Source organism: Strix uralensis, chromosome 2, assembly GCF_047716275.1.
Source record: "Strix uralensis isolate ZFMK-TIS-50842 chromosome 2, bStrUra1, whole genome shotgun sequence".
NCBI lineage: Eukaryota > Metazoa > Chordata > Aves > Strigiformes > Strigidae > Strix > Strix uralensis.
In genome coordinates this window covers 62,849,820-62,875,403 of record NC_133973.1, presented here as the reverse complement: position 1 = coordinate 62,875,403, position 25,584 = coordinate 62,849,820, and the positions used below count along the sequence as shown (strand labels likewise).

General features: G+C 41.9%; 1 protein-coding gene across 3 annotated transcripts; it reads left to right on the top strand.

Annotated features, from left to right (window-relative positions):
• Positions 1-1,777: 1,777 nt before the first annotated feature.
• NIPA1 (NIPA magnesium transporter 1) lies at positions 1,778-22,911 on the top strand. Of its 3 annotated transcripts, none has more exons than XM_074858980.1 (5): positions 1,778-1,929; positions 10,923-10,970; positions 14,879-14,969; positions 16,251-16,411; positions 17,677-22,911. In XM_074858980.1, coding segments are annotated over exons 2-5 (765 nt in total). In that variant the 5' UTR covers positions 1,778-1,929; positions 10,923-10,969; the 3' UTR covers positions 18,189-22,911. The 3 variants fall into 3 exon arrangements, with proteins under 3 accessions (XP_074715081.1, XP_074715079.1, XP_074715080.1); XM_074858978.1 differs by lacking the exon at positions 1,778-1,929 and adding an exon at positions 7,548-7,791; XM_074858979.1 differs by lacking the exon at positions 1,778-1,929 and adding an exon at positions 12,455-12,628 and having other exon boundaries at positions 10,927-10,970.
• Positions 22,912-25,584: the final 2,673 nt, after the last annotated feature.

Sequence of the window (25,584 nt, the reverse complement as noted above, 5' to 3'; positions counted from 1 at the left end):
TGCATCACCAGTACCTCATCTGCTAGGGACCAGAAACATGACTTCCAATTTCACCTAAATTAGTTAGCTTTGCATGAACTTAGACCAAATTCAGCCCAAGTCTTTTAGTCATCTTTAAAACCCACTTTGTGTTATGATCCATGATATACAACAGGGCATTAATATTGACATATCACATAACAGGCACCTTAACTACTATGAAAAATTACTTTTCAGCATAGACATTGCCAGGATTTAGAGAAAATGAATGAATTTCCCTAGAAGGTGACAATGCCTTTCTGACATTGCCTAAGATCTTAATGTTACACTTAATATAAATATAGCCTTGTCTTACTAAAAGGTGCAGATCAGCATGTGTGGTGATTGTGGGATAACACTGGACATCTGCCAAACACAGTGAGACCAACCTTATGCCATTAGGTTTCCTTCCAGCTTAGATAAGTAACTACCACAGCTGCCTTCCATTACAACTCTCAAATCAGCTCTGTTTTAAATATTAAACTCAGTTTTAAATATTAAATACTAAAGTAGCTGGCTCTGCAGTTGCTCTGATTTGGAGCAGAGGAACTTCATGGAAAGCCTCCTTCTACCATGCATTGTCTGGTAGACTCTGCCTAGAAACAGTTTGCATCAGCCCATCACCATTTCTCCTGCTAGGACCCCGTTTAAGCCCATTAGCTGGGAACCCCAGCTTCTCTGTACTGTTCTCCCAGAGCAGACAGGCTGCTTCTTTGTGCCCTCAGGGGCAATGGTGAATGAAGTCAGAGATGTAGCTTTGCTGCTGAGAAGGCACATATTTAGCAGATAAAACATATTACTGTGATGGTGGCATATTGTAAACGCCTAGAATTGAATAACAGGGTCCCAGGAGCTCAATGGCTTACGATTTGTAAATGCATGAAAGTGAAGCCTCGGGAGGATAGTAGTTAAATATGGGCCATTCTTATGATGAAATTGGTACCCTACTGTTTAGTTTGATGACAAAAAAATCCAGTTCAGATACATTGCAATGCACTACCAGCCTTCCAACAACATTGCCTTGAAACTCCATTCAAAAGCACCCATGTAAAAATAAACTTTACAATAAAACTCAGGCTTTGGAGTACAGGATGCACTCAACCTTACAAAGATTGATCTCTGAGCAGGCAGCTGGCTGCTATATTCTCTGAGGTGTGTGATAGAAAAGATGATTTTCTGAGGAACAATGTAGTAGAAAAGCCATACATATATTGTTGGAACTACCCAGCAAATCTTATGAGAGAGTTTACTTGATTAGTAGGAGTTCCTCCAAAGTTCTTCACTTGAGAGAATGTGAATTCTCCAAGTCTCCAAGGTATACCCTAAAACTGGTGTCCACTCAGCTTAACGGGAAGAGACTACCACCATAGGTGATTCAATGATTACTACACACTAGTTTGGTATGCAGCTTATGAACTGATTTAGATCACCATGTCAAAGCTTATAATAACATACCAACAACATCTGTAAGTCTGAAACATGGTCCAGAACTCCCTTTAGCTCACGCAGAAGATTAATCTGGCTAATTAACAGCCAAGGTATGGGAAAGACATGCAAATTCTTCACATGCAAGATTGTGATAGAGCCTGCTTTTTTTTTTAGATGATTGTGATGACCATGCCTTCATTGGAAGACTTGTTCTAAAGGTTCATGCTAAAATACTACTGTGTGCTGGCTTTCACCACCCTTTCAGTATATGAAGACAAAGAGCTGGATATACATATGCTATATTCATTACATTAAGACGATGTACTCAGTAGCTGGAAATCAGCACAGAAGAGTATGCCCTGGTCAGAGTTTGCAGCTAATGTAGGTGGACTATACCATCTGCTGCAAGCTTAACTGGAAAATCTGTGTTTTTCCGGTGTCCCTAGTCACTGGGGGTCTAGAAGTGATTTCTGAACAGCAAATGTGAGTAGACACAATGTTAATTAATGTGGGTTCTCTGCAGCGTGATCATGAACATACATCAGAACTAGCTGTCTAGCTTCTGCCTGCTGCACAAAGCACAGATTCTCTCTGAAGAGATCTGTTTTCCTCCCAGGAGAGCTGAAATGGTATGATCTGTCTGCAGTATACCTGCCATGCTTTCTGTGTCAATAATCTAACATCAGTCTTGCACCATCTCTTCAGGAAGGATGCTGAAGTTCTCCAAAACTCCAGAATTATATGTGGCCACTGTCATTTAGCAAAGAATTTGTTTTCCATGGACAAAAGTGACAGCAAGCTTCTGTTACTCATTCAGACCAGACTTTAAGAAACTGCACATTGATAACAAGCTCCATGGCATGAACCTTGGACCCTTTAACAAAGGAAACCTAAGCTGCCCTCACTTTTCCACTCAGGACTGTGCTGATTTGTAGACTGTTGTTCTGCCCTGGAAAAGAGCTGGTGTACCCCAAGGGCTGCCTTTCTTCTTGTAACCTATAGGACAGAGAGACCACAGAAACTTGTGTGACAACCCATTTTGCAGATAGGATATAAGGCAGAATTTTGTTGCAGTTTCAGACATTCAGACATTAGGGCTGAGCTTGACTTTCTTTAATTCCAGCTCCAGAGGATGTTTTCAGGAGTCTCATGGCCACTGTTTACAGTGCAGTAGAGCTCAGCACTACAATTTCATTTCACAAAGGCCACTACGGACTTTAAAAGCCCAAATCTGGGCCCAAAGACTCTACACTCTCTTCTCTGGTTCAGTTCAACAAAGTCCTTATTAATGGAGTAGAGAGGAAAAAAGCTGACAGTATTAATGGAGTAGAGAGGAAAAAAGCTGACAGGACCCATCAGTGCAGTGCGGTACCTTTCAGCAGGTTTCCATTCATTCTCCCATCCACTGGTATGGATGCCCATAGCAAATCAAGTGCTAGATTACAACCAAGATTTAAGTCACTTCCTTGCCAAAGCAGGACCCACTTATACCAGTGATGGCCCACTTATATCAAAGCTACTTTTATACTCCAGGCAACAGCCCAAGACTCCTTAGAAAGGATTTTTAGATCATCTTCAGGCCTAGGATCATTGGACCATTACACAAGTTTTCATATAACTGCCCTTACGATGGTCTTTGATTCTCAAGAGCTGGAAAAAATAGCAACGATTGCCACTGTCTTCTTGCTGTTTTCTTTGCAGTCTCAGTTCTTACTGCTTCAGTTGCTGGCAAAGTGGATCTCTATAGTGCTTCTGCCAAGGAGAATTACTGCTGTTGCTTCAGGGTCTGATACAGCTGTTGGTAAACTTCCACCCTGCTCTCCCAGCTATTCTATAAGGAGCTTCAGATTATCTTCAGGGCACAGATAGTGTTCTCATTCTATGTCTGATACAGAATGATCAGGTTTCCCTCTAACCTAGATAAAATACTCCAACCAGCTTTCATTAAAAAGAAAAAAAAATATTTTACATACATAAAACAAACTTAACAGAGGAATCCAAGCCATTACAGACAAAACAATACACTCCTTTAGATCAGGCAGAAGCATTTTTCTTCCCCTTCAGATCAGGGAAGAACCCATCTTAACCAGAAAAGGTCCATTACCCTGCAACAAAATGGTGGAACCTCTACCAACTTTGCTCACTCACTTCCAAGAGACTTACCTCAATCGCTCATCCCTTCCTCTGGGTAGGAGCTCTACATAAGTCTATTAAATACTGCTCCTACCTTTTGACTAATTCTGAACACCCATACTCTACCAGAGCAGAGTTAGCTACTTTGATAAAGCAACCTGTACACTTTTTATACCAGCTCTCACATAGTGCTTGAATTAAGCAGTAAGTGGCCAACTAGTACTATGAGTGCTTACATCGGAGCTGGATAAGACTGGAGAGAAGCAGAGTTTGTTGGAGGAAATGCCACATAAATCTGAGGTTCCTCCTATGCAATTTCTGTGTTCATGAGACATCAGACCGCTGTGACATCAGCAATACTGCAGTATTGCAATGTGCAATCCAAACTAACCCAAAGCATGTTGTTTTCTAATACCACAAACATGTGACACAACTTTGGCAGGAGGAATGATGCTATCACAATAAAACTCAGTCTCAGAAGACTAGATGGACCTTAGGAGTTTATATACTGTATGTAATGGTTTAAGAAAGGTCATCTAATTTCCATTCAAGTAATGATAACAGCTGTTATCTTTGAGATACCTTTATGTTTTGGTCCAAAATGTTTGTAAATGAGATAGTGCAGATTTTCTTGCATCAAGTGATCTTATAAGACGTTAGAGAAGTCAGGCTCTGTTTTTCAAGATATTTGCAAATGTAATATTTATCAGAGCTGTGCTTATTATTTTAGTCCATGACTAATCCTTAAGAACACCACAACTATTATAGAGCAAATATAATAGTAACTAACTGAATAAGGCAGATTAAGTGTACTTAGAATTACCTATCCAAATACATAATTTAGAAAGGCATATGTAAATTTTACAGTTAGGAGATTAAAATGACATGGCTAGAGAGAAATAAACTGTTTTCTTGGGATCTCTGGCACCTGTTTTCATCTTGGTTCAACCACACCAGACAGAGATCTTGAGTATAAAAACTGGCCAGGTTTGAGCTTTGTTTAGAAACTTGCCTGATAATTAGATGCAAAGGCTGTTAAATGCGTATCATTTTTCCACTGTGCAAGCATAAATTATTTCCTGCAATAAATTTTACTGTACATGTTACTAGGCTGTATATAGATCAGAAATGGATATTTATAATTAGCCTGTATTTGTCTTCACCTCTATCTTTGCTTCCAAGGGTTGCTATGGATAACTGTTCCTCCACCTCCTGTGTTCTCATTTTGCAGGTCCTGTGAGCCTCACAAGGATGAAATCCTCTCTCCCATAGCATTCAATATTTATACAATGACCTGATGAAGCAATCTAGGTGAAAATATTGGCAATCCTGCAATAAGTATTACATCTTCTTGCTGTTAAACCTTAACAAAAGTATATTGCAGCCTTCCTGCACCCTCCTAGGACAGCTGCCTCAAGCAGTGTAGGCAAACTGAGAAATATGCTAACAAGAGAAACATTTTCAGGAGTTTGCCTCTTCTCTAAACTCGTATTTCCTGGGAATGCTAAAATTTATGCTAGGAAGAATGCCCAATAGTTACAAATGACAAAAATGTCCACTTCCATTTACACCGAGCCAAGATACTATATCCCATTTCCTTCGATGGATATTACCACAGTAATCCATTTATGAATTGATTTATTTCAACACATACCTGGGAATGGTAAGAACTGCAATGAAATACATGATATGAAATATTTCTGCCTAGCAAAGAAGATTGTTTTCAGCTCAGCACTTCATGCTTTGAGAGACTACATTCTCTGAATCACAGAACCACAGAATCTTCTCGGTTGGAAAAGACCTTGAAGATCATCCAGTCCAACCATTAACCTAACACTGACAGTTCCCAACTACACCATATCCCTCAGCGCTAAGTCGACCCGACTCTTAAACACCTCCAGGGATGGGGACTCCACCACCTCCCTGGGCAGCCCATTCCAACGCCTAACAACCTGTTCTGTAAAGAAATGCTTCCTAATATCTAGTCTAAACCTTCCCTGGCACAACTTGAGGCCATTCCCTCTTGTCCTATCGCTTATTACTTGGTTAAAGAGACTCATCCCCAGCTCTCTGCAACCTCCTTTCAGGTAGTTGTAGAGGGCGATGAGGTCTCCCCTCAGCCTCCTCTTCTCCAGACTAAACACCCCCAGTTCCCTCAGCTGCTCCTCGTACGACATGTGCTCCAGACCCTTCACCAGCTTCGTTGCCCTTCTCTGGACACGCTCGAGTAATTCAATGTCCTTTTTGTAGTGAGGGGCCCAAAACTGAACACAATAATCGAGGTGCGGCCTCACCAGTACCCAGTACAGGGGTAAGATCACTTCCCTGTCCCTGCTGGCCACGCTATTTCTGATACAAGCCAGGATACCATTGGCCTTCTTGGCCACCTGGGCACACTGCTGGCTTATGTTCAGCCGGCTGTCAATCAACACCCCCAGGTCCCTCTCTGACTGGCAGCTCTCCAGCCACTCCTCCCCAAGCCTGTAGCGCTGCTGGGGGTTGTTGTGGCCCAAGTGCAGCACCCGGCATTTGGCCTTATTGAAACTCCTACAGTTGGCCTTAGCCCATCGCTCCAGCCTGTCCAGATCTCTCTGCAGAGCCTCCCTACCCTCGAGCAGATCAACACTCCCACCCAACTTGGTGTCATCTGCAAACTTACTGAGCATGCACTTGATCCCCTCGTCTAGATCATCAATAAAGATGTTAAACAGGAGTGGCCCCAAAACCGAGCCCTGGGGGACACCACTCGTGACCGGCCGCCAACCGGATTTAAAAGAGATCCCTGTGATGGCCCAGAGGTATTGCTACTAGAGGAACCTCCAGCCCTTCTCCATGATGGTGGGATGACTTATGTTCTGCCCTCCCAGAACATGGAAGTTGCTGAAGGATAGCTGAGAGAGGCTGGGAGACTCATGATTTTGAGCAGCTGAACTTGCCCTATGCCATTAGAAGAGAGCGAACTTTTTCCTGAAAATAAACATAGATTCTGGGATTTACTGCTGGACAAAACCAGGGTGATTATGGATCCCACAGTTTTCAGGCAATGTGCATGACCCCTGGCAGCGGCTGAACTTTCCCAGTCTGTAGCCACATACTCCCTTGCTGATTCTCCAGCTCTGCCCAGCACATCGACCCAGCTGGTGGAGGGGTGGATCGAGCCACAGCTCTGGGCCACGGGTGGGGGCTACAGTGGTGGCCTTGAGCCCCTGCCTGGCCTTTGCTTGCTCCTACCCTGCCACCACAGTGCACCGTGTTCTCGGCCAGACCGGGGAGCTGACACAAATTTTAAAAACCCCAAGGGAAAGCGAGAGCGCTGCAAAGCAGCGCTGCTCCCACACCAGAAACCCTGGCTCCCTCTCTCCTCCTGCAGACCGCGTCCCTCTGCACATCTCGCATCCCTCTGTCCTCCTGCGCCCCTTTGTCCTGCTGCATCCTCCTGTCCTCCTGCACCCCCCTGCACATCCTCCTGCATCCCCCAGTGCTCCCGCATCCCCCCGCACATCTTCCCGCACTCCTTTGTCCTGCTGCATCCCTCTGTCCTCCCGCATCCCCCTGCACGTCCTCCCGCGCTCCCCTGCCCACGAGCGGTCGCAGCTCCCTCCCGCGGGGACCGCAGCTTCTGCTACGTATTTCCCCACGCCGAGGAACCCCCCACCCCCGCCCCACAACGCTGCAAGCCGCCAGCAGCGGCACCGGGGCCGGCGCGGCACCTCTCCGCCCGGTGCCGCCTCGCCCCCCGCGGTGCCAGCGCGGAGAAGGGCGGCACAAAGCCGTGACGTCAGAGCGGCGGTCGGCGAGGTGGGGGAGAAATACCACGGGTATGACGTCATCGTGCTGCCGTCCCCGCGCGGGCCGAGCGCCAGCAGCGCTGCTGCCGCCGGTGCCCGCCCGGAGCCGCCCCCGACGGGGCGGGGCGGGGCGCGCAGCGCAGCGCGGCGCAGCGCGGCGCAGGGCAGCGCGGCGCAGGGCGGGTCCCGGCGCAGAGCCGCGGCCGGGTGCGCTGGGCCCGGGCAGCCGCCGTGGCAGTAGCAGCGGCAGCTCTCGGCGGGGCGATGCGGATGGCGGTCGGTGCGGCAGCGGGCGAGGGGCCAGCGCAGAGCCCCGGCCCCGCCGCCGTGTCGCTGGGCTTGAGCGTGGCTGTGGTCTCCAGCCTGGTGAACGGCTCCACCTTCGTCCTGCAGAAGAAGGGGATCGTGCGGGCCCGCGGGCGAGGTAGGGGCCCGCCGTTGCGGTGGTGGCGGCGGGCGGGACCGCACCCCCCACCCCATCCCCCTCCGTCCCCGGGGCTTTCCCAGCCTCTTTCACCGCTCCGCACCATCGCCTTACCCCGGTAACCTCGCAGGTCTCCGGAGCATCGCCCCCGGCACCGTGCGGGACCGGTCCCGACCCCCCCTCGCCCCGGCAGCAGCCCGGCCTCCCCCGGGGCCGCTCCCTCCCTTGGGCCCCGCGCAGCCCCCGCGGAAGGGCCGCGGCTGTGGGGGGCTGCCGCGGGGCCCAGCCCGTCCCGCGGGGCCCAGCCCCGGCGGGCGCGGAGGTCAGGCACCTCCGGCTCGTGGCGGACCCTGTGCCTGGGGGAGTGGCGGTGTCGCCTGGAGCGGGGGACACCTTCCCGGCGGGGAGGCCGGGGGGCTCGGCCTTAGTTTGTCGCCTTAAGCGTGTTTGACATCAGCGGTCGCTGCCTGGAGCGCGGCGTAAGGGCTGTGATGAAGGACTCTGAGCTCGTGTGCGTGTGGACATAGGTTTCTCTTGCGGCATTTTCACGTGCTCGTGGGACTTTCCTACCCGTTTCTTTGGCTCAGATAGTGTCTTGCCATGAACAGCAGCAGCACGACCTGTCACTTGTTTGTTCCAGCTCTTCCGCGGACATACGCGTCCAGTTCCATCAGTCGCGTGGTGGTTTCTTCTTGCGGGGAAGTCAGGCACACCAGAAACATGAAATAATTTTTCTTTTATTTTTCACTTTGAAATCCCATACCTCGTTGTTTTCTGAGATAGCACAGTCCCTGAATATGTTTATCTAGACAGTTTAGCCAAAACAAAGCCATAAATTCACAGAGTATGAGGATCTTCTGTATTTTATTCTGAAATTGGAGCTCCTCAAAGCATGCAGCCTCTGAATAGCATTTGCTAGTTGCATCTTGCTGCTTTGAATATAGGAAAATGCAATATATTTATTTGTTCTTTGTATCATGCTTTTATGTGAGGGGGAAGTTGTAAACAGAGGTTGCATGAGGCCTTTTATTTGTATTTCTGTGGTCAATAGCCACTTGTTTTGTAGGTGATGGTGTCTGTGTGTGTATGAGGATGTTCTGGGAACTCTCTTATGAAAAATCCTTTTTAGGGACCAGGACATGCTGAGTATTTCCTCTGTATATATGTGTGTATGTAAATATATGTATACACATGCACGTATTTGAGATGGTTAGGGCTGGAGCAGCAGTGCCATTTCCAGTGCCTGCTGCATCGAGCGTGTTCAGGGTAGATGCAGGGGAGCACAGCAAGCTTGCAATGATGTTACTACCAGTTGGCAGCCTGATCTAACAAGTTTAGTTTGCCTTTTTCTGCAATGACCTTACAGTTAAGGAACTCAGACAAACTACTGTTTTGCAAGCATAGTGTCCCTTTCCCTCCAAGGTGGCTGTAATCCATTTTTATTGTCCACAGAGAGATCATGTTTGTGTCATAAATACAAATCTTTTTTTCTGTAAGGGAAATGATGAGAAAACATGGGAGAAAGGACTGACTTGCCATCCCAAGGCAGTTGGAGGAAGTTTCCATTTTGCAGCATAGTTGGGTCTAATTACTCTTGAAGAGTTTTCAGTGGAGCACTGGGTTCAGTGGGTGATGGGTGTGTGCCTGCCTTCTCAGCCCTGGCAGCTAGCTGTAAAACATCCCATTTTGAAGGTATTACTGATGTTTATTTGTGTGTCTTGCTGAGCGATTTGTAGTATTTCTTACTGCCGTGCTCAGTGTGGAGACATCCAGGCAAATACCCTAAGTTTCTCTCGATTTAATGTTGTGAAGCAGGGTGGTTCTGCCTTGAATCTAGCAGTTGGAACTGTGAGCCCGAGATCATCAGTGTCAGATGATGTCTTTTTTCCATTGGCTTCAGTAGGTGGTGTATAATTAACAAGGAAGCGCTTTCAATTCTTTTCTGTCTTCTCTATTGAATCAATAATATAGTATCAATGCTATTAGTAATCCTTGCTTAGTTAGAAACAGCAGCGGGTGACAAATATTTTGCAAAGTTATCTTACTTGAGTCAATATTTTCTATAATTTGTGCCCCCAACAGTGTTTTTATTTTATATGCAATAACAAAAGTCTAAAAAATTATTACACCCACTCTAAAGCTGGCCATTTTCATTAGTCATTTTCCATCTCATTTCAATTATATAGCGTGATTTCCAAGTGCTTAGTATTTTATATATCTCTGGAGTTATAGATTACTGTGTTTCTCTTTCATTTGGGATTTCAGAATTGGTACAATATTGCCTATTGCTTCAGCAGCTCTTGAGAGAGCATCTTCCCATATAAACGCAGAGCTGAATTGCTAGAAAGAGCAGAACGTAAGAGTGTAACGTGATGCCAAAGTCACTTGGTGGAAGCCATGCTTTAGTTTAGTAAGCAGTCATTAGCCTTGATGTTCTGCAGAAGCACAATTTACAAAATGTGGTGCACAGGCTTCCCTGGCACATGCCAAGGCAAGAGCCTGTAATCTGACAGTGAAAATAATAATCCCTGAGTTTGGGAGGCACTAAGGGACAATCCAGAGTTTTTAATCCCTCTCTTTGAATCGGGACAGTACATCAGGAATTGAGAGGCTTCAGTTGTAGCGCTTTCCAAAACTCAAATGCTGGAGGATTGGTCCACACTACAGTACTGCCAAAACTGCGTGCCAAAACAATTTCTCTGCTGCAGTGTCTCTGATACAATTTCATTGAGCCATATTATCAAATTGATCCAAATCATGTTTTGTTTCCATAGGTTTCCCATTCTAGTAATGGTTCTAATCTAATGGTATGTTTAATGTCACACTCAGAAGCATTTGCTGATGTTTTGGATGCTTTTCTATGTAATACCACATTAGCATAGGTACTTCAAACTGGAAATCAGAACTTCTGACTTAGACCGTCTTAAGGCATCGCATTAACTTGGACACTTAGGCCAAATCTGAGGACCCTCTCTCTTTTTTTTTTTTTTTTTCCTCCCACTCATTGCCTTGAAGAACAGGGTTAAGGTGAACATCCTTAATAGTTGAGACTGTTGAAATTTTGCTGTTCGTAGTTCCAATATTGCAATGTCATATTTTTCTAATACGTCTTCCTATACTTCCTCTTTCAGGTACTTCGTACTTAACAGATATAGTATGGTGGTCTGGCACTATTGCAAGTAAGTATCTTAAAATGTTTGATTATTATTGAAAGGACAAGTTGCGCTTAGGTGGTGAAGTGAGACATCAGGAAATCTGGGTTCTCATCTTGAATCTCACGCTCACTTGTCACAAAATTCCCATCCCTCAGAAATATCCCACCTTTAGTAAACTCTCACTCTGGCTACTGTGTCTGACGATGTTTGAGAAGGCAAAGAGCTGGGACAAACCTGAATCAGACATCTTTCCACATTGCCAAACCATTTGGTAGTTGCAGCCCTTGGCAGCCATGCACTGCTCTGATTCTGGGTTCCTGCATGGTTTGGGTCTCTGGATTGTGCTGGTCTGCTCAGTTTTTAATAAAAGTCAAAGCTGAATAAGAAATTGTTGCTCTGCACAAAAGGGCTTATTGAGCACATGTTATTTTTTAGATCAGAAAGCACTTAGCCAGCCTCAATTAAAATAAAACTCCTTTTTGATTTCTAGTTTGACAGATACAGTTTCAGTTTTGCTTTTAATCTACAAGATTAATGTGAAGCCTTGTGTGGTGCTGATATGAGATCAGTGTAATTTTATTCTTAGTGTCTCTTTAAACCCTGCTCACACCAAGTTCACTCTCTGATGTGAATCTAGAGCATGGGGAGCAGCTAGCTTTCTCCTCTTGCAGTTCAGCCCTAGTTGTACCCCCAAGCTTAAAATTATACCCCACTTCTAGACTCTAACCCAGCCTTTTGTGAATTATTTGGAAATGATCTGATGCTGTTTCTGAGAAGTATGTGAGTCCAGTTGTGCCCCTTGTTTCATGGCAGCAAGGTAAGTCTCTGTTTTTGTCGTCTTCAAGCTATGCAAAAGGAACAGAAACTGATAAATTCCTTGAAGAGCTAAGTTCACAGCAAGTGTAGAAGCCAACATTGCTTCAGAGGAAACTCCTCAGCTAATTTAGCTTGAGTTTAAGTAGTTCTTTGTCAGCTTCCTCCTTTGCCAGGAGGATTTATTGCTACTGCATAAGTAGCGATAAATCTGTGCATTAATCACTGTTGTTCATCGCTCACGGAGTTCCCATCTTGAATCTTCAAGCAGGAGGAGTTAAAATAAGAGAGGTTTTATTACAGGAGTTTATCTTGGTGAATCAGAGAAAATGATTTCATGCTTAAAAGAGCTGACTGAATTGAATGAAGGCAAAACAGCTGAAGGGAATGGTATCAGTTGGCTTTTGTCCAGTAGCCAGGTGCAGGTATTTCAAAACAAAGTCCCAGTAAGTTTACAAAGGAACCAAGGGAAGAATTACTTAAGGATATTACAGATTCAGAATTGCAACAGAGTCGCAAACAGCAATAGCAAGAGCCAGGTAGGCGCCTATGGGGTGCAGAGAAAGGCGATGTTTGGGAAATTAGCAGTATCCCCAGTTATCTCACATAATTTTTTCAAGCAGGGAATTTGGAGTTTGGATGACTAATAAAACCCACATAAACTCTATCAACTTGTTTTCACAATATTTGTTCAGATGGTGAACAAGCATTTCTGTGTTGACATGCTGACTGAGCGTAACACTGCCTAACCATTTTGGGGCCTTGGGATCCACTGGATTACTGAAGACTTCAAAGGAAAGGCTACAGATTCTTCTAAGGGACTTTTTTCTTACACTGTAGTCAAAAGAGTGATTGCAGCATGTGTACAGGTATTTCAATGAGCATTAAACTAATTAATTGGCTAATTAATTAGTTTCAGTGCAGGTTTTGATAGCAGTATGGATGCGGCTGGTTTTTTATAGTGGATACATCTATGTTAGTGTTTTATTGCAGATGCAAAATACATTTGTGAAGCAAATCTGTTTGTCTCCATGAATTGGGCTTTATTTCACATTGTGGAGTGGTGTTGGAGCTCCTGAACTGGCCTTTAAGATGAAAGTAGGCTGGAAGATGCACTCCAGGAACATGGCTAACGCACACCAGCTGCAAATAGATTTTCAGTCTGTGGGAGCAGCCTGAAGTTAGTCTGAAATAAAACCCCTGACATGCGTAGAGCAGACATCTTTTGCTGTATGGATCTATTCCTGGTCTCCTTGCTAATGTAGACATGTCAGTGTACATCAAGTTTTGTGTTCCAATAACTTCAGGGATATTGGTACTCCTTTAGCAAGCTTGGTGTGCCTTCAAAAACTGAAGCCATGTCTTGACTTACAGCATTGATGTATCAGGAGAGGACTTCTGTCCAGAGACAACTGGATAGGTTGACAGGAAAGGTCTTCAACATCAGGTGGATGGTAACAATTACTGAGATCCTTTTTCTAATTGGGCTTAATTAGTCCTGGTCTCTCATTTGTGGTGGTAGGAGACTGTTACTATTACTCCATGGTGATACTGAAAACCTCTGGTAAGTTCAGTTGTCTTACAATACGTGCAGTTTGACTCAAGCTTCAAAGACCTAATTTATGGATCGCTGTTGTTGCCGTCTGTTAGGGTTCTTCCAACAGAATGTTAAGGCATCTGACCATCAAAATAAGCAACCTTTTGTCAGAGTCACTTGGAAATGTATGTCATCTGCAGAAACAGAGCATGCCAGCTGTGCCCCATCCTCCGTGCAAGTGCCTTCGGATGCCTTGAAGATAATGCCAGGGTTGCCACATATGTCTGCTGAAAACCAAGCCTGAGGCAGATAGCTGAGTTAGTCTGTTCCCAGGGCCAGTGAGACCATCACTGACTCTTGTGCTCTAGAAATGCTGCTCATTAACTTCTCTGGCTCACTTCTTCATGTAGAGAAAGCCCCAGTGAATTGAATTAGTGTAATTTTGCCACACTTTGCAGTTTTGTAGGTTTGTTTGTCGTCTTCGCGTTTCCTGTAGGTTACACAGGTCTTCAGCTCTACTGGTAATGTGAGCTAATTTGGTAAATTAATTAATGTTTGCACAGTGCTTTGCAGGTGTAAAGAACAGGATAATGGTAACGATATTTGATAGTTGAGGGCAATGCCAGCCTGAGCATAAAGACAGCTTGGATTCTTGAAATGTTTTTAAATGCTGATAATGGCTCTTAACATCAACTGGAAATTTGAGCTGTATTTAGTTTGTGTTCAATCTCAACGTTCTTGCCAGTTACCACAGACCTTGTAACTGCAAGCATCATGTTGACCTATTACAAACTTGCCAGCAGTTGCAAAACCATCCAGCTTTTATTTTTTAACTGAAAACTTGAACGCATGACCTGTTTATCACAGATGTGATGTGCAATAGTGTGGTACATCTTGGAATTTGCTTTTATTGGCAGAAAGGAAAAAAATAAGATTGTGAGGCTGTTACTGTGACTTGCCAGGGATCTGTTCTTTTTGAAGTGGTCAGGAATTACTTTTGATGTTATATAGTGTTGTGAAAAATCTGATGTGGTCTGCTATGTATTGAAGAGCCCTTATGCATGTGCTTCGTATTTTATTAGTAGATTCCTTTCCTCAGTAGTGTCCTTATTTCCCCGCACCTCCCCCCCCCCCCCCCCCCCCCGCCAAAGGTAACATGGCTGTTAGGAACTATAACCAAGTGCGTTCGTGTTACATGTATGCACGTTCTAAAAATGAAATAATGGGTTATATATACTTTTAGCCCTCCTCATATAAATATTTGAGTGTAATATTGAGATATTTGAGTATAATCCATGAGTGTATCTAATTCATAATCTTATTTATATTCAACTGAGAGAACTTGCAATTGAGATTATTTACTGTGCCCTCTTGGATCTTCTTGTGTGGCAAATATAAATCCTATGTTAAAAAATAATTTTAAAATATAGAAAAATTACAGCCATTTTGTTTAAGTGCAAAATTAACAGAACTAAGCAAATATGTAACATCTGTTTTCCAGTTAGGTCAGTCTTTCCCAAACAGTATTGGGTAAGTTTTCTTGACTTCTTTTACAAAGGCTTATTTCTGATTCTCTTGGCAGTGGCTCTGGGTCAAATAGGGAATTTCTTGGCCTACACTGCAGTCCCAACTGTGCTAGTGACGCCCTTGGGAGCTCTTGGCGTTCCATTTGGGTAAGAGTTTGCTTTTCTTGTTCTTATCTGAATGTTGTTACTACTTAATAAAATGTCAGATAGACTCAGTGATCACTGAAGGTCCACTGAGAAGGTGTCAGGCTCTACTAAGTTGTCACCTCTGAAGATGTCTGTTAATCGTGTCTTATAATGTCATCTGTTCCTGTTTTCCCCAGGAAAGTGGCAGGGGGAGGGGTGGAAGGCAATGGTGATGAAAGGGTTCCTGAGTACCTTCTGCTTTAACTATCACTATGATCTGGAACAGATAAACATTTTTTTTTTCCCCTTCACTCTGGTTATTCTGGACTCTTCTGTTTATTCTCTTATTCACAGTTCCCTTACTATGTAGATCTTTCCTTTTATCTCACATTCTTTCTCTCCCCTGCTATCCACAGCCCACATGTATTTATTGATGCTGATTTTCATTTAATTGGATTTGACCCCTTTCTTGAAGCAAGGGACTCTCTTGCATATGCATGACCCCAGCTTCTTCAATGTTATGTTCATGGTGGGGGAGGAACAAAAAAGGCAGTGAGTGTTCCTAAAAGGAGTTTAATATGCAGCTAAATGTTTTGTGAATAGCTAAGCTACAGTTGTGAAACTACCGCAGTGAAAAAGTACAGTTCTTTACAAACAAAGCTGTGCATTGCCTCGAGATTTTTCTGTTGCCTACTGCTGGCTGCTGCATTGTGTATCTGACAGCACTGGTCATCTACTTCAGAGTGTAGATTGCTTTGTATGGGCTTCACGGCTGTCTTTAGTTTTATACACTGTGAAGCACACTGATGGTGCTCTACTTAACACCTATTATTTTATCCTAGGTCACATAATTTTTTGTATTTTGGTCAGCTACATGTCTGAGCTGAGCCCTTTGATCTTTCTAACCAAAGGTCACTTTTATCTTATGGCTGTGTAGCACCTATAAAAATGGGGCTCTGAGATCTCACCAAATTGTTAATGAGTAGCTATCTGGCTTGGGTGCCAGATGCCTGGTGAGGGGGTGATCTGGTGTTGGTTTTTGGGGTGCTGGGGTTGGGTTTTTGGTGTGGGGTTTTTTTTCCCCCTGAGATGAGACATCAAGGTTTGAGTAAGACTGAGACTGGATGAATCTTTCCTAAGATAAGTCAGAAATGCATTTCTGAGAATCCACTGACATTTGCTCAAAGATCCACCAACTTTTGATACTATTCCTTTAAGAGGGAAATTCATGTGGCACATCACTCTTGGAGTATTATTAACAGAATGTAGTCAAACTTTTTATTTCCTTCCTCTTTGTGAAAGCTCCATTTTAGCTTCTTACTTACTGAAAGAAAAACTGAACATTCTTGGCAAGCTGGGATGTTTGCTGAGCTGCGCTGGGTCTGTTGTTCTCATCATCCATTCCCCGAAGTCCGAGAGTGTAACGACTCAGGCTGAGCTTGAAGAGAAACTTACAAATCCAGGTACTTTGCTCTTTTATTAACTCATAATGATTTTGTGAGACTGATCAAGAACATGCAGGATGAAGAGGCTTACCCCTTTTACCAGGTAGGAAAATTGACTTCTGAAGAAGCCGTGATATGAGAGGCAAACCAGTACAGCTTTTGTGTAGGAAAACTATGCCTTGTTGTACTTGGAACTTGTCAGATTTATTGATACATGTGTACAGAAAGGAAAATATGGATACTTTTGAAAACATTCTTCTGCACGGCAAGCTCAGAACAATTGCCATTTGAACTTGTAATTTTCTAATATTACGAAAAAGTGTATCTTGCTAGTTAAGAGATGAAAGGTATAATTCTAGGATCTCAATTTAAGCTGTTGTATACAAAACAAAAAATACCGATTGTCTTTAATTCTGCATTTTTTTTTAATTAAAAGTTTATACTAGACACCAGGTGTGTTCCGAGCAGATTTCTTTGCACAATAAATAGTAGAAATAGGCTGCTGTGACATATGCTGAAATGCCTGTTCTTTCTCACAGAGAATCTGAAGCCCCACCAGCTGCTGGGGGACACGTACTAGTGCTAATATGGGCCAGACCCACTTTTATTTTTCTTGCATAAGAGCTAAACTGCCAGCTGTTGTTATTTCCTTTAATTGCTTTAGATGAGAGAAACTCAAACCTAGTAACATCAGCTATCCAAAAAATTTGCAAAGAAAGAAAAGAAAACAAATACCCTGGTCTAAATTTACCATTTCAATCTGACCAAAATGAATTGGAAATACATTTATTTAAAACTGTAAAGCAGGAATTGTTTTTCACCAGTCTAATCTGTGTACTGATGCTATAATGTAAATGATATGGCCTCCCAGGTCTTCCAACTCTCCCTACTCACCTTAATGGGATCTAGCTTTATGTTTAAGCTCTTTGCTATATCCACACACCATGCTTTATTGAACTGGTTATGAATGAGGTGTTATCACTGCTGTCTGTCACAGGAGCCTTTAAGGAGTATCGTCCTGATGGAAGAGACAATAAAAAAAAAAAAGAGCCATCTTAAATCCGGTTCACTTGTGCAAGTGTGTATTTTACTACATGATGATTTGTTTTACCCAAAGAACATGACAACATCAGTTGCAAATGCCCATAACATCTGGATTGTATCTATATTCAATAGCAAATCTTAATTGTGGTGTATACCTGAAGTTCACTGGTATGACATGAATGTTTAGAAGACCAGGAGTTTTCACCTTGCTATTATCTTGTTTTCTTTTTGTTTTCCAGTTTTTGTGGGTTATCTCTGCATAGTGCTGCTAATGCTTCTCCTGCTTATCTTCTGGATAGCTCCAGCTCATGGACCTACTAATATCATGGTTTACATCAGTATTTGCTCTCTGTTGGGCAGTTTCACTGTTCCCAGCACAAAAGGCATTGGGCTGGCTGCTCAAGATATCTTTCACAATAACCCATCGAGTCAAAGGGCTCTGTACCTCTGTCTGGTACTTCTGGCAGTATTAGGATGTAGCATTATCATTCAGTTCAGATATATCAATAAGGCACTGGAATGTTTTGACTCCTCTGTGTTTGGTGCCATCTACTATGTTGTGTTTACCACCCTAGTCCTGCTGGCTTCAGCCATCCTTTTCAGGGAATGGAGTAATGTAGGAGTGGTAGATTTCTTGGGAATGGCTTGTGGATTCACCACAGTATCTATTGGAATTGTTCTTATACAAGTCTTCAAGGAATTCAACTTCAATATCGGAGATTTAAATAAACCTAACATGAAGACAGATTAAAATATTTTTTGAGGGGAAACTGGATGGCTCGGGGAAGGATGCAGAGCCTTTCATTTCTAGGTCACTGATTCAAATATGGTTCAGGTTTGTAGTTACCCTCTGACAATTTGGTGGCCTATGTGAAATGAATTGGGGGCCTCCATCCAGTTTCAAAGGAACAATTGTCCATGTACCCCAGTCAACACAATAAATGACCTTAATTGGAACCACTGATTGAGTCAGCATAGAGACTGATGTATTTCCTTACTGTAAAAGGAATCCATCAGAAAAGATTTGGGGATATTCTGACAGACCTGTGTGTGAAAGCTTGTATTGTGGCTTCTGAGGTACCATTCCTGTGGGCAGAGAACATCAGTTTCTAATGCACTCAATCTGACACCTTTCATGAGTGATGTATACCTTAAAATATGGGGGAAAAAAAAGTGGAACAATTTGTTAATCTCAATATAGCAATGTGTTCACCGTCAAGGCTGTGAATTCTGAGACTAATGTTGGTTGAACCATGGACTGCAGATTTGTCCTTTTTAGTGACTGTCTCGGCAACTTGGTCTGCCATGCGGTGAAGACACTGGGGAGTTTTAAATTGAATTCTTTATACAGAGCACTGGACCCTTAAAGATCTTTCACTAATTACTTAGCTGATGGTAGTGTCCAGGTATGCATTTTTCTTTGTAACTTACGTGCATTAAGACATACCGCATTCATCTGAGAGTTTTTAATTGGGAGCAGACAGAAAGACTGTGAAGGATATGGAAATGATGCACAGACTCATTGCCTATATGGTGGCTTATTTGTAAGCAGCTCGGAACTATTTCAGTGCCTTTGTAATCCAAAAATACTGCATAAATGTGAATGTATTTGTTTCAGATGGCTTATACCAGTTTAATAATTCAATTTCACTGACTATAATATTGGACTGTATTCAAATTCTAAACATGTAAAGCATCCAGGAGCCACACATTTTTGGAAGCATTTACAAACCTGAACTGAAACCCTTAGATGCCTTGACAGCTTCTGAAAGACCCATAGTCCTAATGGGAAGAGGTAATCTATGGGAGGACTTGTTTAAAGCAGTCCAGCATACCTTTATTTTAGTTAAGTGACTAAATACAGGAAATCATTTTGTGAAGTAGCTAATAAGCAAGGACCACCAAAAAAAAGAAATTGAAGAGCATGAGATTTCTCATCACTCAAAAAAAAAATGGTCTGATCTTCTTGTCAACATGAGAAAAGGAGATTAAGGACTGAAAAAGCATAGGCATTCAGAGAGCTGGGTTTCAGATAACTGACAGGGGTATACATTGAGATCCAGTAATTTACAGACTGGTGTGAACAGTTCAGCCATAATATTTTAACAAGTAGTAGATAGCTTAAGCTATGATTGGAATGGTTCTGAACTGTTCAGTTTAAATCATTTAGAGAATATTGATATGTCAAAGAAAAATTAATTTTCACGTTCTAGCTATATTTGGTATTTAAAACATCACGAGTCAAACTTGTAAGGAAAGCTTGAAAAGTAATGAAGGTTGGTTTCCGTTCAAGTACAAAAATAGAAGGGTACAGTAGAACTCAACATCTCTATTTCAGAAAGTCTCTTGAAACAAACAAAAAACCCCAACATGATTACAAGACAGTATTTATCAAGAAATCATGAATGTAGCTTTGTGGCTGGCTGACAGGAATGTGGATGTTGATTAATGGGGAGTAATACTGTCCACTCTTGTGATGTTTTTTTGTTAACCTGAATTAATGTTACCTTAAAACTCAGCCTCAGTTTTCATTTGAAAGGGATGTTATAAGCCCTTCTGATGGCAGCAATAATTGCGAACAGTGAATCCTAAAGATGTGGTATTCTGAAGGGACTGTTCTGAGGGAGTAAGAGCCCCACTGTGTTATTTGGAAGCTTGTTTGATAACTCCAAACTGGGGGGAATGACTCTGAGTTAGCAGAGACGTATGTTGTTATAGGCCAGCATGGAAACTGGGTATCTTGGTGAAAGAGAAAAGTCCATCTTTACAGATTTTTCAAATATTGTGTATGGTTTCTATAAAGTTTGAGAACTGTAGATGAGGGGAATTGGACTATGAAAGCTGGTTAAAACTAACCTCTGTCCATTATTGATTGGAAGATGGTATCTTGGTTTTCAGCAGACAGTTATGTTTTTTCATATTACTTCCCTTTTTTCTGATTGAAACTGGAATTGTACAGAGATTGAGACCTGTAGTGACCTACTTTTTAAAACAGTATTGACTGTTTTCTGAAGCAGTCAAGTTGTCTTTTCAAAATTCATATTTGTAGTTCATGAGTTGGTGTTGGTTTTGTACTAGCCTTTAATCTCCAAAGACTTCATGAAAATCTTGAGTTCAGAATGGAAATGATTGTGGTCTCATCTTAGTCCTCCTTTGGCCATATTCGTTTGTTTTGTTTTGTTTCAAAGTTAATTCCTATTTATTTAGAAAGTGCCTATCCTAGTACGTTAGGTGCGTATGCAAATTGTTAGTAATTATTAGATCCAAAAGAACTTGACTGCCCTGTCTAAACCTTGCCATTTTCTGCACCACACACACAAGTTTACTTGATAAGCACTCACTATGCAGAGTAAGAATAAAGTTAGCAGCCATGTTCTGTGGTCCTCTGACCATCCTTACAGCTGATAAATGTCTGCATAGGTTTCTTCTCCCCAGCTGCTCCTCATCTGTGATGAGCTTTCTAGAAATGTCTAGTTAACCTTGTTTAAAACAGAGATGTCAAAAGCCAGCACATAAGGTGAAAGAAATTCTCGTGGCCTTGCACACGTCATTTGCATCTGCAGCCTTTTACATCATGAATGCTAAATAATGGACACCTTTATTTTTGCTACTTTGTTCAGTATGTGGCAGTGTTCTTTTGAGTTCTGCTGTACCTGGAGCTGGTTCAGTTCTAACTTTAGAAATGTATTAGCATTTTCTGTTGTCACTGTTGGTATGATTCTTCCCCTCTCCATGCCACGCCCTCCTTGTTCTAGGTGTCCTACCTTTTTTAGTCCATTTAAGAGGGGGCACTGTGGAAGCTGAATTTTAGCCGTTCCCTCTTTTTTTTTTTTGCCCACCCCTTTGACAAGTAAGCACTTTGAATAAGACAGATATCCAAGTTCCATCATCTCAGGGAGCAAATGTGCATAGTTGTCTCCTGAGCTTTGGTGTCCCTCACGGGTCTGCCCTTTTCATGTTCTCTTTGCATTATGTCTATTGATAGCTACAAGCCAGATGACTTCAGTTCTGATTCCAAAGTAGAAGTAAGTGGGAGAGGCTATACATACAAAAAGTGGACTCATTACAGCGGTGGGATGTGTTTGAATTAAATTCAAATCTGTATGAAAGGCGTTTCACTCTGTATGTCTGGCTTCTATTATACTTGTTAAACATATTTACTTGGTACTCACTTGAAGATAGCTCTTTGATCATCATCCCTTCAGTGTATGGAGGATTTACATGTCACAATCTTTATTAGGTGTCAAACACAAAAATCCCTCAAATGTTCAGTAGGAGAATAGAAACCTTTTTGATACAACCAAAAAAAAATTTGTTACACCTTAAATACTTATGTAAAAAAGAAAAATATCTAAACAAGTTATCTGCTGTATTGACTTTCCAGGACACTCTATGTGTAAATAGAGCCTATTTATTAGTGAGCTGCAACTAACATTAATAAGAACCTGTCATATCACAGTTTGACAAGTGAGGCTTCCTAATAATAATCTTGGTTTACATTGAACATGTATTTTTCTGAAGTAACTAGCACTGAAAAATGAAAACACTGGATTAATTTGTTAAAACACTAGAAACTAAGGTTTAGCTTTCCTTTTTATGTAAAAAATTAGAGGGTTTGTATTTGAAGGAAGATTTGGGGTTAATAAATACGGGGTGCTTTAAATGGGCAGTTGTTTGCATGTTGTACCCCTCTCACTTTCTTGTTTCATAAATATAAAATATCAAGGGTTCTACAGATCTTCCTCAGTCATCTTGAGATGGTGTAACTGCTGAAGTTTTACTGTTAAATCAGATGTTATCAAATGTTTATCTATTACCTGTTACCTTTTCTTTACAGAGATTAGTCTTTGTAATAACTCTTTGGTGCTACTGAATATGGGCTTAAGTGATGCAGAATTTTAGCGTGTACCGTGTTAGGCACCAATGATGTCAACAGTTGTTATTACTAGTGCCCAAGTGTTTCAGACAGCAGTGTTGAAATATTAGGGATTAAGAAATCTTTTTAAAAAGCTTCAAACTGTTGCTCTACAGAGTGGAAAATATTACACAAAAGGGTTATTTTTAAGTTAAATCTTTTTTCAACTGTGGAACTTTCTCTTGTTTGGGTTTTTTTTGGTTTTTTTACTTGTTTGGGGTTTTTTCCTGGAATGTAAAAAATAGTTCTAATGGAATATGGGGAAAAGGTGGATGGCAACAAACATACAGTGTCAGGTTTGGTTGCTTCAATGCTATTGCAATATAGTTACTACAAATTACATAAAAATGGTTTATTTTATTAGCTTCCAAATAATGTATATATAGATTTGTTAATGGCTTACAAGTCAAGCTTACTCTCTTTGCTTTTTAAAAAATAGTTATAGGCATGTTGTATTTGCCTTGTGTAAATTATAAAAGGCTATTTATTAAGTTTTCTGATAACTAATCTATTTATTAACCTGTATTGTTTTAAAATAAATGATTTATTTCTAGCTCAATGCTTGTTTTGTGACTCTTCTTTATCACGGGGGGGGGGGGGGGGGGGGCAATCAGTTTCCCACACCTCTAGCTGCTGTACAGCCTAATCCCAATTCATAAGCCCAAACTATTTTCATTACACTTTCACAAAATAGCAGCCTTGCTTTTGGGTGCAGATCAGTTACCACACAAAGGGCTCAGTTGTCATATAGTGGTGTCTACCAGCAAGCTGTAGTCTTAATGTCTTCATTGTAGTGAAGTTTGCTCACAGGTAAAATGAACACTTCTCTGGCAGAAATGTTTGTTGGGGCCCGAGTCACTTCAAACTGTGTTTTAAGGGTTATCACGTGCTCTGTTCATTCATTGCTGTACATTAGCTACTTGCTAGAGCTTTTATTTCAAGATCTACTACTCCACAGTTGAGTGTGCATCGAGTGGCAACAGCTGTAAGGAAGTCTGTGTCACCAGTCTAATTTACTGTCACAAGAGCTTCCTGCAGAAAGAATCACTTGGAAAATTACAGTGGCTGCCCATCCAATCCTTCATCGTAAATTCCTATCTCCTTGTATCAGGTACTGGCAAATACATGACTTACAGGCATGGGGAGGGTTTGGTTTTGTTTTAAATGGTGGGATTTATGATTAAGAACTCTTTCAGTCTTTGTGCTTATATTTTAGGGAATGCATCAGTATTACTGCTGGTCAAAATTGAAAGTTATTTTTAAACAAGGAAATTAGCTCCTCTCCAATATAAAATATTGTATGCAGTGAAAAAGATTGGCATGGATTCTTTACTGGGTACGTTATTGCATTTTTATTTTTAAAGGTGTTGATGTTAATGCAATGTACAAAGATAGGCCAGAAAACTAGAGAGGTTTTCCCTTCTACATTCAGCTCTCTGATTTTAAGTAAATAGGATAAGGAAGTATGTATTTTGAGAACACATTTTTAGCAGGAAAATTAAACTCTCTGTTCTCATGCATCTCTGGAGTTAGGCCTCCAAGGCAGCATTGTAGAAAGGGCAGTTATGCCATTTACACCACTGTTATTGTTGAATGTCTGGGACATAACCAATCCTGAGCATATGTGTGTCCACAACACAGTTCATATGGGAAGTGTTGGAAGACCAGAATCTGATAGTGCCAAAAGAAAAAAAAAAAATTCTCATTGGTTTTTCTGAGGTTTATTCTAAGAGCTTAAGTAGAGTCTCCTAGGTTCCTTGTATGTGACAGTGCAACTGTTGTATGAGTAGACTCACAGACATGGTTTCTTTGTTCTGCTCAGCTGTCTTTGTGAAATGTAGCAGGGATGTGGCCACCAGAGACCCTGTTACAGCTGCCTGGTTCCCTAACCAATTTTCTGCGAGGTATAGAGATCACTGGATTTACCACCCTGGTGGGATGCGTTAAAACCCTGCCAGCTGGCACCATTCTGCTGGGGGACTGTGTATCAGAGAGCAGCTCTGGGAGCTGGCGTGTGCTGGCTTTCTTCACAACCCCTGCACTGTGCGCACGCGGTTGGAAATTACTGCACAAGAGTCCGTCCGTTGGTATGCAACGCAAGCTAGACTACCTGCTCACCTGGTAATGTTTCCTGAAGTTGTATGGGTGGTATTTTTGTTCTTTGTTCTTTTAAACCTTATGAGCTGTTTATACATGTAGTAGACATTAAGCCCTGAAAAACCCTGTCCATAGCCTTGGAAAAGTAGCTACGCTAGCTGACCTCTCTTGTGAAATTCATTGAGCACAAAGACGGCTTGCGCTGCTGAGTTACCCTACAAGAATGGGTTAGGTTAGGCAGGTTACCGCTGTTCTGATACTTGGGAGTTCTTTCCAGATACTCAGCAAACATGGCTGAAATACCATGCTGTGGTAAATTATTCAGAGATGCTTTGAGTATTTGTGCTACTGAGCACAACCCCTAGCTTTGAAGATTTAATGATTTGTGGTGAATTGAGAGCACTTAAAACTCGTATTTTGTGTGAACAGATGACAGTATGATAAGCAGAACTGCAGTTGAAGAAACATGAGGAAGAGACTTAACAGATGACTGAAGTCCCACAAAGAGTGTGTAATGGTTAAATGAGTCCAGTTAGTATTTTCAGGTGTTTATTCCCTTCATTATTGCTTTAGGTTGGTTGAGAGGTGGTTTTGAAGGAAGGAGTGTAGAAGGAGTGCAGAGTGGAAGGAGAAAACTAAACTCACTCACTTCAGCCGTTGTTACTGATTAACTTGGCAATGTGTTTCTGGCATTTGGCATGATCACAGGCACATTAATTTCTTTAGCTCCTTTAAACTTTGTACTGTTTTATGTATTGGTACTTAGATGCTCCTGTTTATACTGTACTTTTTAGGTGGTACAGTTAATTTTATTTTTTTTAATGCATTTGAGGAACCCTTTTCACTAGCTGTTGAACTTTTTCAAAGACTTCACAGTTTTGGTATCTCATAAAACTCAGAAAAGCCAGCTTCCTACTGTGTAGTTACATAGGTAATAATTCCATATTGCTTAGTGGGTTTTATATATTAAAAATATATTTTTATATACACACATATATATAAAGCTACATCATAAGTGCAAAGTTTGTGTTATGAATACTAGACTAGTTTTAAATTGGGGAATGGAATGTTGCCTTAGAGAATGAAATAGGCCTGAAGTTTATCCGTTTGCTTAGAGTGGTGTAGAATTTTTTTT

Excerpts from the sequence above, each read along its gene's own strand:
- NIPA1 (XM_074858978.1), top strand. The coding sequence starts at position 7,632 with ATGCGGATGGCGGTCGGTGCGGCAGCGGGCGAGGGGCCAGCGCAGAGC. Across the intron at positions 7,792-10,922 it reads CGTGCGGGCCCGCGGGCGAG|GTACTTCGTACTTAACAGAT; the intron begins GTAGGGGCCCGC and ends TTCCTCTTTCAG. Across the intron at positions 14,970-16,250 it reads GCTCTTGGCGTTCCATTTGG|CTCCATTTTAGCTTCTTACT; the intron begins GTAAGAGTTTGC and ends TCTTTGTGAAAG.